This window comes from Prionailurus bengalensis, chromosome C2 (genome assembly GCF_016509475.1).
Source record: "Prionailurus bengalensis isolate Pbe53 chromosome C2, Fcat_Pben_1.1_paternal_pri, whole genome shotgun sequence".
In the NCBI taxonomy this organism is placed as follows: domain Eukaryota; kingdom Metazoa; phylum Chordata; class Mammalia; order Carnivora; family Felidae; genus Prionailurus; species Prionailurus bengalensis.
In genome coordinates, this window is record NC_057350.1 from 9,158,695 (window position 1) to 9,172,815 (window position 14,121).

Consider the following 14,121-nt stretch of genomic DNA (forward strand, 5'->3'; position numbering starts at 1 on the left):
TCCCACACACGTAATCACTGGTTCAGGTCGATATTTACCTTCTAAGGTTCCAAATGATGATCCTTGTCCCCTTCTTACCCATAATAGCATCAAGTTCTGCCAGTAATTTCTGTTCCGTAGAAAACAGAGAATGTTCCAGAATTGCTGCAAGGCTTGCTTTGGATTCTGCTAAATTTATCATCTGTCGTATATCCTAAGTTAAAGACTTAGAACAACAACATATTTTTCACAATTGAAGTATGCGAACTCAAATTTCGGTAACAACAACAAAAAACTATTTCCTAAATTAATATCTAAGTTTTGAAACTACAGTTTGATTTCAGATGAACACCAAGAAAGATGAAGTAGAAGCAAGTTTATTATGATTCCTAATTTCATAGTTCCTAATATATGAATGTGTTTTATAAAGACACAGAGGACATTTTCCTAAAGATATCTTGCTTCTCACGGTCATTAGGGGAAATTCCAAGGCAGACCACACATCTTCTTAGACATGATACAACTGAAATACAGAGGAGAGCTACAGGAAGCTGCACGCAGAACACAGCCACTTTGCGTTAGGGGTTTCTAAGGCACAATTCCAACGGAAGAGAGAAAGGGACAAAGGGCTGCCTCAGATGTTAAGAGGCAATGGACTGGAACAAGAGCTACAATGCACACTGTGATTGAAAAATGAGAATTGAGAGGAGGGCAAACGGAGGGAATGGTTCACAATATTTCTTCAGAGTTTCTCCACAGTTTCTATTTCAAAATCAAAAGGATATGGTGTTTGTTGAATGCCACAATTGGGACAACAACATGTTCTGCTTTTATGACTTCCAAGTAGGTCTGAGACAAGAAGCCCACACTCATGCTTTCTCCGTTTTTGGTAAATACAATTGCATCTTTACCCAAACGCATAGAACCTGACTTGAAGCCATTCCCATACAAGCCAACTGGGACGTGACCATTCATGGTGACTTTGTCACTGAAGCCAAAGCTAAAAAGAAAACAAAAAGGATTTTTAAAATAAGTACATATAATCTTCATTTTCTTAATTCAAAACCTGTAACATCAAGTAAAAAACCTGGGTGTAAATGTTAGACTCAGCCTTTCTAGTTGCATTTTGAGGTGTTTCCCCATCTTTGAAAAGAAGAAAACTAAACCCACGCTGCAGGGCATAAGGGTGACACATGCTGAGCCAGGAGGAGCTCCTTGCCTGGCACACCCTGCCCCAACGGCTGAGTTCTCAGGTGGGCTCCTGGGACCCTTGAGATTTCACCCCACGGTATTTTAGATATGTCTAAATGTGAATGATTTTCTGAATCTGAGCAAGCCCACTGCGGTAAGATTACTAACGGCGCCAAGTGGAGTTTCTGGCAACGCAACATGTATTTGAGAGACAGCGGAAAGGGCTTGGCTGCCACATTTCTCTACTCTGTATACCTGGACTACGTACCTCAGTTTCCCTTTCAGGCACATATGGCTGCATACTGACATCCTATTCTACGACCCTAGAGCCCAAGGCTTTGTGACTATTTTATCTTGCTTCCTTACACTCTGAATCCCTTTAAAATTACTCCCCACCAAAAGTGGCATTTTACTGGCAATACTGGCTAAAACTAATTAACGCTAGACTGTAAATAACTGCCATCAGTGTTACCACTCTAAAGGAATGGTGGAATTTTAGGTAAGTCAGACGTGGTGGGGGAGGGGGAGGATGGTAGGGCTTGTCTAATAATCAGCAGAAGATGATGGGAAGACTTGAGAGCACACAGGGCACTGTGGGTACCACATGTGTTTAAAAAACAAAAACTGGGGTGCCTGGGTGGCACAGTCGGTTAAGCCTCCGACTTCAGCCAGGTCACGATCTCACGGTCCGTGAGTTCGAGCCCTGCGTCGGGCTCTGGGCTGATGGCTCGGAGCCTGGAGCCTGTTTCCGATTCTGTGTCTCCCTCTCTCTCTGCCCCTCCCCCATTCATGCTCTGTCTCTCTCTGTCCCAAAAATAAATAAACGTTGAAAAAAAAAATTTTTTTTTTTTAAAATTTAAAAAACAAAAACTACAGGCGATTAAGTATGACACCAGAAACCCCTGGGTAAAAGCAAGGTTTTCAAGAAATGTGACACTCTGACATACCTTAGCATTTTGTGTAATTTATCTGAAGTCATACCATTCCCATTATCAGTGAATGTCAAGCATATATGGTCATTTATCACCGTTTTGTCAATCCATATCTGTTTAGCGTTCACATCGGGATCGTAAGCATTGTCTGAGAAACAAAAGTTTTGAGAAACTCTAACTTTGCATTTTGAAAGAACAATCAGTTCAGTAAAAGCCTTTAACAGGCAATCTATTTTTCAAAATTTTTAAAAACCACAATGCTTAGGGAACTCCTAAGACTTGAAAACACAACCCTAAACCGTACCTTTGCTGTACGTGATTCATTCACCGATCAATACAGAGTTAACTCTCTCCAAAGCCCTCCATTTGTTACACAGAGGACTGTACTGAAAAAGTACAAACGAGAAGAATCACCGCGCCAAATCGATGATCGAGACAGGGAGGTCTTCTTCTGTCCGAAGAACCAGCCCGGCTATCGAGTGAGAAACTGAGAGCTGAGTAGCACTACACGTTGAGGCGGAGGGAATGCCACGAGTTACTGAATAAATTAGAAAGCAGTGATGTTTTCTGCTACACTGGACACATAGATGAAGGTTTACCTTCTACACCGTTGTTCAAATTGTGGCCCTCTCAATCTAACCAAAGTTTCTGGTGGCTTTTATATTTCTATGATCTCTGTACAGATCCTCACTTAACACTCTTGTTTAGCAAACACTCTTGTTTGTCTCAGAATAGGGAAGGAGGAAGGAACATGAAAGAAAGAAAGAAAGAAAGAAAGAAAGAAAGAAAGAAAGAAAGAAAGAAGAAAGAAGAAAGAAAGGTGAAAAAAATGTCAACAGAAGCAGTAATAACATCAGCTTTCAAACTGAGTTCCACCGGAATATCCCTGACTAAAATTACTTTCTGAGGTATATTTTGAAATCTTTAGGACTAAACAAAAATAATGGTTCTCAAACTATCCTTCCATAAGGGAGCCTACAATTAAAATAAAATAATCTTTTTAATCAGCCACTTCAGGAAAAACACTCTCCTGCATGAATCTTCCAGAGGAAAAAATCATGACCCATCATGCAAATGTGATCCCAGTCGTGCCTCTTTTCTCCTGCTCATTAAAACACTATTAAAATACAATTCTATACCCAATCATTCTATTGGAGGAAACAATAACTTATGATCACAAATCAAACGTAACATTAATCCCCCTACTTGCTAACATCAGAAAAATCCATTGTTACACATATTTCCAACGATTAAAAACCACAATTCCCATTTTTGCAATAGATCAATTTCTTTTATAATCATAATTATACTACTTTCAACATGTTTTATGAATTTGGCAAAATATTTTAATACTAATACAGGGAAAGTTGAGGAACAATTAATTTGACATTGATCTGAATAGCTGTTATACTAGATAACCTTTACCAATGGTCATCATTCAAGATCCATCTGTTTTATTAAACAGCACATTTGCATATTATTTTGCAATGAAAAGTTTTTTTAAAACTTCACTTACAAGCAACAGATTATACATGAAATGTCAATTTTACATACCTATTAATTCAGCAACTGCACTGAATGGCCAAGTGTGACTAGTAGAATTTGTATGTAAAAACTTCGGGCAAAGCTGAAACAAACCAATGATTCATGTAAATTAATTCAAGTCTTACTTTTGAGACAGAAACCAATACATTTTCTGTCCCTGTATTAAACAATTCTAGGACCAAGTAAAACTTATAGCTGCTTGCTTCAGGATATACGTGGAAGATGTAACCGAGAAATAAGATTCTTGGAAGGCTGTGTGAAACTACTAAATAGTTCACTCATCAAGACTCGCCTCAAAACTCTTGCCTCCTCGGGTCCACCATTCCAAAGCTATATCATAAACTGCCCAATCAGAAAGTTACCCCCCTTACAAGACTTACCTCAAAATTACTGTGAAAACACAACTAAGATCTTGCCAATGGGGTGTTTTCTCCTGAGTGCGTTAGGCTTAATAAACTTAACTTCACAGGGGCACCTGGGTGGCTCAGTCGGTTAAGTGTCTGACTTCGGCTCAGGGCATGATCCCACGGTTCGTGGGTTCGAGCCCTGCGTCCAGCTCTGTGCTGAACGCTTGCTCAGAGCCTGGAGCCTGCTTTGGATTCTGTGTTTCCTTCTCTCTCTGCCCCTACCTCACTTGTGCTCTGTCTCACTCTGTCTCTCAAAAATAAATAAATGTAATAAAAAAATGTTTTAAAATAAACTTCACATATTAATCAACAGGCTTTTCTAGTGGTCTTTTGGAAAATCAGTATTTGATACCTTATTATTTACTCCAAGTTCATTACAGTTAAAACTGCAGGAGTGGAGTAATATACATTTATCAACCATTTTTACAGAATGTCAAAAGAAGTTCAAGTGAAACAAACGTTACTGATTTCCAAGGATTTTAGGTCTGATTTTATTCACAGTAATACAGTATAGAAGACTACACCAATCAACCTCATGCTACAGAGGATTCTCCAAAATTCCTTAGAAATACAGATATCAAATGTATAAAAATGTACAAGCGGCTTTGAAAGGCCGAGGCTGGAAAATTTCAATATGCAGAGAATTTCCACGCAATGGGTATTTTATGTTCCTTTTAAACAGATCAGCTCACATTTAAAGGAAAAAAAGAGAGTGGACACTTTATTTAAGATGAAGAGCTCTGGAAATGGGATGAGATTATACATCAAACCAGCTGTGTCTGCAGTGTTCAGCTGCTGCCACAAGGTGTCAGAAAGAGGTCGACTTTTCCTCTATCTGCACTAGACTTTAAACAATCCCCAAGCATTCATTCACCATCAGCCTGAAGTACACATGTGAGAAATGAAATTCTGTAGAAGAGCAGTCTTCAGACGGGAGCAGGGCACACATTCATGTAATGTGGAATGCAAGTAACTCAGACTTTCTACAGCATACATTACAACGAGTTTTTAATAAAAATCAATTTCCAGATCTTCACCCTGCACAAGAGACCTTTTCTCAAATTAATCTACCTGAGGACCGTGCCAGGACCAGCCATCAGGAGGCTCTTCACATCCCAGCCCCTCCCCCTGAGCAATTACCAGGCTACCAGTTACAGAAGAATGGTACAGTCCTCACCTGTTCTAATTTTATAAAGGGGCAGGGCTTTGGAGTGTGAAACCACTACCAAAGGAGAGGATTAATTAACCACCAAAATCCCTTAGAGCATTTATCTTTGCTCTATTTTATACATTCTGTTAGACGTGAAGTCTGGAGTTAGAAATGGTACATTTTGAATTTTAGATGTATGAACAGAATGTGATAGTGGTAATGTCAATTTTCATGTAATGTCTTCAGCCTACACATCAGTTCCAAACTGACACAGCACACATCGTTCTTGAGCAAGAATCCCAGGAGAGCAAAGCAAAGGCGGCATCAGTAAGAAATAATGAATAGCAAACAGTGGCTTTCTGGATCTCTAAACATAAGCAATTATTTTCAGCTATTCTTTAAAAAAATTTTTTAATGTTTATTTATTTTGAGAGAGAGGGAGAGAGACAGCAAATATGCAGGTGGGGGAAGGGAAGGAGAGATAGGGAGAGAGAGAATTCCAAGCAGGCTCTGCACTGTCAGCACACAGCCCAACGCGAAGCTCAAACTATGAGACGGTGACCTGAGCCGAAATGAAGAGTCAGATGCGTAACCAACTGAGCCAGCCAGGCGCCCCTCACCTATTCTTAATTCTCAACTCTATGTTGAGAACATGTCATTAGCTAGGAGGGGGGGAAAAACACCCTGGGGCAGCCAAAGCAGTAATAGATAGACGCACGCACACACACACACACACACGCACACGCACACGCACACGCACACACGCACACGCGCGCTGACACGTAGAACAGAGTATGCTTAACTAGGCGTGCGATCTTGGGCAAGAAGCTTAACCTCTGTGCCTCAAGTTCTGTCATCTATAATAATGAGGATGACAATCATATCAGCTTACCAGGCTGTTAAGAATATTAAGTAACTTAATATTTGTAAAACGCTCAGGAGACCAACAGAAACATAGTAAGCACTGTGTGAGTTCTTTAAAAAAAAGTTAAGTGTTCCTTAACGACACAACTGAGCTCATATAAAAATAAAAATGAGGAAAATCCTTAATGGCCTCAAGTAAGGAAGGAATTAAAAATAAGATTTGATAATGAGGATGCAATGAGTGACTGGAATACAAAGGTTTTGGTTTTAATTGTGATTCAGAGATAGATTTGGAAGTAAATGCCCCTCTCCCCACTCCTCTTCCCCTCCATTAGCAGAGGAGGGGTGGGAATCTGCTTAATGGGAAGCTTGTCTGTTTGGATCTGGATGCTTTAAAAAAAAGTGTAACACGAAGTTCTGTAAAAAGAGGCATGCCTTCGCTTGGGTTAAGTGTTTCAATTTATATAACCTGCAGAACCACTATGGAGACACAGCCTCAATCTGACAGCACACGATTCCCTACGTCATTATTTAGGGGAATATTTTGAGTACACAATCTAAAATAACATTTAAGGGAACAATCCACCAGGAGAAAATGTTAGCAGGCAAGATATGCTAGTACTAGACATCACCCCCACCCCCAAACAGTAGGAAACACGCACAAAAAACCAAGATGCTCTGAAGACCACACAGATTTTTTAAAGAATCAATATAACTTTTAGAATCAGGGCACCTGGGTGGCTCAGTCCTTAAGTGTCAGTCTTTGGCACAAGTCATAATCTCGCGTTTTGGGAGTTCAAGCCCCTCGTCGGGCTCTGTGCTGACAGCTGGGAGCCTAGAGCCTGCTTCGGATTCTGTCTCCCTGTCCCTGTCTCTCTGCCCTCCCCCCACTCGCACTCTGTCTCTCTCTCTCTCTCTCAAAAATAAATAAACGTTAAAAAAAATTAGCATCAACAAATAGTCACAAATTTAAAAAATCAGTTAAATATATAAAACTTTTTGGAAGCCTGAACACATAGAGTGTTCACTTAGGCTCCCAACTGAAATTGCTCTGTAATGAAGGGAGGAAAAAAGGGAATAAACCCAGAAGAACAAAAACAATCAGAGAAATGATGGATAATAGTACATAGAATAGTCCGTGGTTTGGATAATGACAACTGATTTAATAGCCTGTAAAGAGCGAAGTCTGAAACCTATAGGAGAGGGGAAACAAAACAAGAAGCAGACCAGGAAGGAACCTTGGCAGAACTCCAGAAAGCCTCAGGAATTAGACTTTTGTGGCTCTGAAGTCAAAGGTACCAGAGGCTGTATGAAAACAAGACAGGTTTGGGGCGCCTGGGTGGCTCAGTCAGTTAACCGTCTGACTTTGGCTCAAGTCATGATCTCACGGTTCGTGGGTTGGAGCCCAATTGTGGGCTGGCTCTGCGCTGACAGTGCGGAGCCTGCTTGGGATTCTCTCTCTCTGCCCCCCCCCCCTCCCCGCTTGTGCACGGCCTCTCTCTCTCTCTCTCAAAATAAACAAACATAGAAGAAAAAGAAAGAGATGGAGAATAAGAAACAGTAAAGACTCCCCCCACTCCCCACCCCCATTCCTTCTTTCATCCTGCAACTACTCTAAGCAACCCAGCAGAAAGCGGGCAGTCTGTTTTCTGGAGCAAGTGATGATGGCAGCTCAGAGACAACGAACATAGGTGGGTTAAAGGGAAGTCAGCAGACAGCCCAGAAAAAAACCCCTCACATATATGGCCAAATGGTCTTCCACAAGCGTGTAAAGACCACTCAATGGGGAAGGGACAGTCTTTTCAATAAACAGTGCTGGGAAAGCTAGGTATCTACACACAAAAGAATCAAGTTGCACGTTACCTCACATCATGGGGGGGGGGGGGATTAAAATGGATCAAAGATCTAACATAAAGAGTTAAAACTATAAAATTCTTAGAAGAAAGCACAGGGGAAGAGTTTCAGGACACTGGATTTGGATCTTGGACAGGACACCAAAAGCACAGGAAACAAAAAAATCAATTGTGCTGTATCAGAATTTAAAACTTCTGCACATTAAAGGATACAACCAACAAAATGAAAAATCTATGGAATGGGAAAAAATCTGCAAGTATGTGGTACAAGGTTAACATCCAGAACACATAAAGAACTCCTACACAAATCAACACCAAAAGGACTAAAATCCTAAATAGTTGACAAAGGACCTGGATATTTCTCCATGGATGGTACACAAATGGCCACTAAATACAAGAAAAGATGCTCAACATCACTAATCATTAGGGAAATACAAATCAAAAGCACCATGAGATACCACCTCACACTCATTAGGACGGTATTATAAAAAAATTTTTTTAATGTTTGTTTATTTTTGAGAGAGACAGAGAGACAGAGAGAGAGAGAGAGAGAGAGAGAGAGAGACAGACAGAGCATGAGCAGGGAAAGGACAGAGAGAGAGGGAGACAGAGAGAGAATGCGAAGCAAGCTCCAGGCTCTGAGCGGTCAGCACAGATGCACTAGATGCAAAATTCCTCTCTAGAAAATAGAATAATTTCTAAAAGCTCCATTTGGTTCTTTTATAAGTTGTGCATGGGGCTCGACCTCATGCACTGTGAGATCATGACCTGAGCCGAAGTTGGACACTCAACTGACTGAGCCACCCAGGTGCCCCAGGATGGTATTATAAAAGTAAACATAGAATTGTCATGATCCAGCAATTCCACCGCTGGGTATATACTGAAAATAAATGAAAGCAGGATCTTGAAGAGATTATTTGTACACCCGTGTTTATAGCAGCATTATTCACAACAGCCAAAAGGTGGAAGCAACATAAATATCCATCAACGAATGGATAAACAAAATGTGATATATTCATACAAGGGAATATTTTTCAGCCTCAAAAAGATACCTTGACACATGCTACAGCTAACCACCTTGAGGACATTATGCTAAGTGAAATAAACCAGTCACAAAAAGGCAAATAATTCATGACTATACTTATATGAGATACCTACAGGAGTCAAATTCACAGATAGTAGAATGGTGGTTGCTAGGGGCTATGGGAAGGGAAATGGAGAATTATTTTTTAATGGGTACAGAGTTTAAGTTTTGCAAGATAAAAAGAGTTCTGGAGACTGTACAACAAAGTGAATGTATCTGAAGATTTTTTTTTAAATGTTTATTTTTGAGAGACAGAGAGAGAGAGAGAGAGCGCGAGCGAGCGCATACGCACCTGCACATGCATGTGGTGGGGAGGGGCAGAGAGAAAGGGAGACTGAGGATCCAAAGCGGGCTCTGCTCTGACAGCAGAAAGCCCGATGCGGGGCTGGAACTGACGAGCCCTGAGATCATGATCTGAGCCGAAGTCGGACGCTGAACCGACTGAGCCACCCAGGTGCCCCACCATGTGAATATATGTAACACTACTAACTTGTACACTTAAAAATGATTAGGATGGCAAATTTTATGTGAAGTGTATTTTGCCACAATAATAAACAAAGAGATAAATACCAAGTCAGCACACTGAACAATGTGACACGCCTCCTTTCCCTAGCTGAGCTTTCAGATGTGCTACCAACCACAATTATATATGCCATGGCAAGAGACTAGATGCAAAATTCCTCTCTAGAAAACAGAATAATGTCTAAAAGCTCCATTTGGTTCTTTCACAAGTTGTGCCAAGCCCTTCTGGATAGCATCTTATTTTTGTTGTTCCCACTTTTTAAAAACTTTTAATAATGTTTATTTTATATTTTGTTAAGTTTTTATTTAAATTCCAGTTAACGTACAGCGTTAATATAAGTTTCAGATGCGCAACATAGTTGATTCAACACTTCCATAGAACGCCTAGTGCTCATCACAAATGTTTAAGTTATTTTTAACAAACGTACTTTCTAACACTTCCACTCTCTACGGTCTTACAAATACTGACATAGGGTGCCCCCAACAAAATATAACCGATTCCTTCCTGCCTGATCACCCAACACTGAAGCCCACCAAAGGGGCTCTACTCATGTACGAACATCTTCCAGTCAGCTTTTAGTGTCTCACTTGGAAATGTAAGCAGGTTAACCACCTCCGGACATTTGAGAATGTGTAAAATTAGAAATCAAAAACACGCAGAAAAAGGAACAAAGTAGCGGCAACGCAGTGAGCAAAACAAAACAAAAACTTCACAAAAATACTATGATCAATATGCCCAGCAACAGCAAATACTTTGTCCAGGGAGACTTTAAAAAGACATTCAGAGAGTAAGATAGTGTTTATAATAATTAAACACATGGTAAGAGAAAGGTAAAAGAACAAATGGAGAAAATCTCACAGAAAAGAAAGAAAAAACAGTGAGAAGGAAAACAAGAGACAACAGAGAACAGAAAACCAGAGGGATGAAATTTGTCAAATAAATGAGAACACTTTCCTGATTATGAAGGACTTGAGTTTCTAGCCTGAGTGCTCAATACAATGCACAGAACTCTATCACAATAAAGCATGCCTTTAAAATTCTAAGAGAATCATTTGTAACTTAGAATTACAAACCCAGCTAAATGATATGTAAAGAGAAAGCAATGTATTTCCAAGAAATGACATAAAATTTCTTCTCGTGTTCTCTGCTTTCAAGAAGGTATACCTGTTTTTGGAAGGATGGATGGGCTCCGCCACTACCAGGAACAAAAATAGCAAGTATTTACGGAGTGCTTACTATATGCACAGGCCTTTTATATGTATTTACTCCTTTACTGTTTAAAACCACCCTTTGAAGTGGATAAATTATGCCCATCCTTCAGACTGGAAACTCAGGCGTAGAGAGCAAGTAACTTGCCAAGGTTACACATCCAGGTGTCAGGATTTGAACCCAGGCAAGTGGGCTCCAGGGCCCATGCTCTCAGTCACTGACCTGTTGTCCCTGCCAAGGGAGTAAACCCTGAAAGAGGAATATGTGGAATGGGGACCCAACAAAAAGGGGAAGGAAATTTCCAGAAAAATGATAAAGGGAAGTCCCCAAAACACAAGTGAGCCAACAAAACTGACAAAATATTGGGTGTGCTTGAATACATCTGGAAAAGATTTTCTAGGTCTGTGAAAGTTTGGATGAAAGAGTGATCAGTACAGACCAAATCTAAGCAAACAAAATACAATTATTAACTTCAGAAAAACAAAAAGCTGTACAGCAAAGGAAATGCAATCATAGTTCTGTTTGGCTCACTTGTGAATTGTGGTAAGAGTGATAAATCAGACAGTAATTCAACAAAAAAGAGAGATACGTGCATTGGAAGGATGGGAGGAGGTGAAGAGTGTGCACATGTCAGTTAACTCCATAGCAGACTACTGGAAAATAACAAAATGGTACCAGCATTTTTACTTAGAAATATGGAAGCAAAAAGCAACAATTTAAGTGTTTTTGTCACTCTGCAGTCCATTCTAAGATCTCTCACCCTCCAAAAATTTTTTTTTAAAAAATTGCATAATTATGGTTCACCTCTGTGCCTTAGGTTCTACGATTTTGACAAATGCATAAACTCATTAATTCCGAGACTCCCCTAATGAAAACATTTGAGAGCTATATGCAAACAATGAGCAGGACTATATTCCAATGAAACTTTATGGAAACTGAAATGTCTATGTCACATAATTTTTCTATGTCACAAAATATTCTTTGATTTTTTTCCAACTGTTTAAGGTTCATTCTTAGCTTGTGGGTCACACAAAAACAGGTGGCAGGCTGGATTTGGCCCATGAGCTGTAGTTTGCCAATTCCTGTCCTAAAGCAAGAAGATGGGTGGAGATACGGTCCAGAAGCTGCAGATGGGGGACTTCTGTCAATGGGGGTTCCAAACAGCCCATATTACCCACAAAAGAAAGATTTAGCACAGGGACAGCTGTTTCACCCAGACAGCCAACTAACAACATTACCGGTCTCTTAACCCTGTTTTGACCTTTGTCTTTGCTCCCTTTATCACCTCAATCTTGAAGAGCCTGAGACATTGCAGGGGCCAGGGAAGGAAAAGAGAATCCAAGTGTAGAAACAGGACCCAACCAGTTCACTCCCTTTCCCCTCTACACGACTCTGGTCCAGAATGTGGCCCAATCTGGGAAGGGGAAGGGCCAGGCATTAAACTGAATAAGAGATTTTAAATTAGATGAGGTCACACTTTACAATACCTGAGGCTAATTGGAGTGTGTTATTATATCTGCCCAGATCCACTCGGGCATGGAAAAGAACCATTAGCAAGTAATATTTAAAGCCAGACGTAAGAAGAATAAAGTTTTCTCCATATTCAAACTACTAAATACTAACTCATTCAATAAGCCAGTTATGTAACCAAAGGACCTTTATTCAGTATGGGTAAAGAATGCTTATAGATCAATAAAAATTTCTCTAAAAGAGAACAGAAAAATGGACAAAGGATACGAATAGGTTATTTTTTGTAATGTTTCCTTCATTTTTGAGTGAGAGAGAGAGAGAGAGAGAGACACCCCAGCGCGCTTGAGTGCGGGGGACGGAGAGAGACCAGAATCCGAAGCAGGCTCCAGGCTCTGAGCTGTCAGCATAGAGCCCAAGGCGGGGCTGTAACTCACAAACCGGGAGATCGACCTGAGCTGAAGTCAGACACTTAACCAACTGAGCCCCACAGGCGTCCTACAAATAGGTTTTTTTTTTTTTTAAGGAGTCAAATGTTAATAACTTTTAACTTCACAGTCAAGGAAATGTAAAGTAAACCCACGTACATTTCACACTCGTCACACAGGAAAAATTGTTAAAGTCCAACAATACCAGGTGTGGGTAAGAATCTGGATAAATCTAAAAAAGTCACAGGGCAATGCACCATTTTTAAAGCAATGGTATTACCACCCGATTGTTCAATTTAACGAGACTAAGACATTCTCTGGCAAGAGTCACCAACCTCAAAAGAGGAGGTACACTTTCGCATATCAACACCAACTTTTTAAGGATCATCAGGCAGAGAAGCCACGCCCACATTTTAGGAGGTGAAATGTTAATTCTAGTGTGCGACCGCTCCCTACGACTTAGGACTACTAGATACGAGAAATACTGGAGGATTTCCAAGAACGCCCCGAAACAGACACGACCGAGAGGCTACAGGAAACGGGAGAGCCCAGTGACCTGGGGATTTGGGCCCGAGGGCTTAACTGGAGGGAAGAAGCAGGAATGTGAACGAATCAGAAGACTCGTTCCGGCTCGCTTCACCCCATCCCACTGCCTAGAGGTCAAGGCCGCCTGGCATTTCGGGCCGCGATCTGCCGCTGCCGCTCCCCCCGCCCCGCTCCGGGGCGCCCCGCGGGTCCGCAGGCCAGGAAGGGTCAGGGGCCCCGCTGTCCGAGGAGCGGGCGACCCGACCACCGAGGCCTCGCCCTCGGACGACAGCTGCGAGGCAGCCAGGAGGGAGCCGGGAGGAGGGGCCGCGGCCCCGGCCCGCCCCGAAGCCGCGAAGGCAAAACAGAAACCTATCGCGGAGGAAACGGAACGCAGCCCGGCCCGCGCCGCCCGACCCTGCCCGCCGCCGAGCGGCTCCGCCGACGGGAGCGAGATGGCCGCCCCCTCCCCCGGCCCCGCCGCGGCCCCAACCGCCGCGCCGACAAGTCGCCACCGCCCACTGCCTGCCCCCCCTCGCTTGCCCGCCTGCCCGCCCTCCTGGGACACGGCCCGCTCCACCCCTCGCGGCTGCTCACCGCGCTGAGGCGGATCCCGCTGGGTGGCTGCGCCGCCATCTTGAGCGAGCTACAAAGCCAGGACCGGCCTCGGCCGCAACCCGACTGGGAGGCAGCCGGGAAGACTGCACGGCCTGCTGGGCCCACCCACTTCCGGGGCGGGGCGCTCGGCCGCCCCGCCCACCCACTTCCGCCTCGGGCGCTGTGGTACGGAGAGCTGTGAGGAAGGTAAATTGAGGCTGGTTTAAACCAAGAACTGGGCTCGCAGCGCCCGGCCCTGCAGGGGTAGGGCGCATGCGTGAGACGGGCGGGCGCGACCGGGTCGCTGCCTTAACCGGACCTGGAGACTTGAGGGTCTGGAATTCGAAGCCTATAGCGACGTGTGCCG

General features: G+C 42.5%; 1 protein-coding gene across 1 annotated transcript in view; it reads right to left on the bottom strand.

Annotated features, from left to right (window-relative positions):
- MORC3 (MORC family CW-type zinc finger 3) overlaps positions 1-13,878 on the bottom strand; it is a 41,883-nt gene extending 28,005 nt beyond the window's left edge. The window contains exons 1-5 of the mRNA XM_043593633.1: positions 13,755-13,878; positions 3,657-3,729; positions 2,118-2,250; positions 765-979; positions 39-186 (exon numbers count right to left, since the gene is read on the bottom strand). Of these exons, the coding sequence (XP_043449568.1) occupies positions 39-186; positions 765-979; positions 2,118-2,250; positions 3,657-3,729; positions 13,755-13,793 (608 nt within the window). The 5' untranslated portion in view covers positions 13,794-13,878. The remainder of the gene's footprint in view (positions 1-38; positions 187-764; positions 980-2,117; positions 2,251-3,656; positions 3,730-13,754) is intronic.
- Between the last annotated feature and the right edge of the window lie 243 nt (positions 13,879-14,121).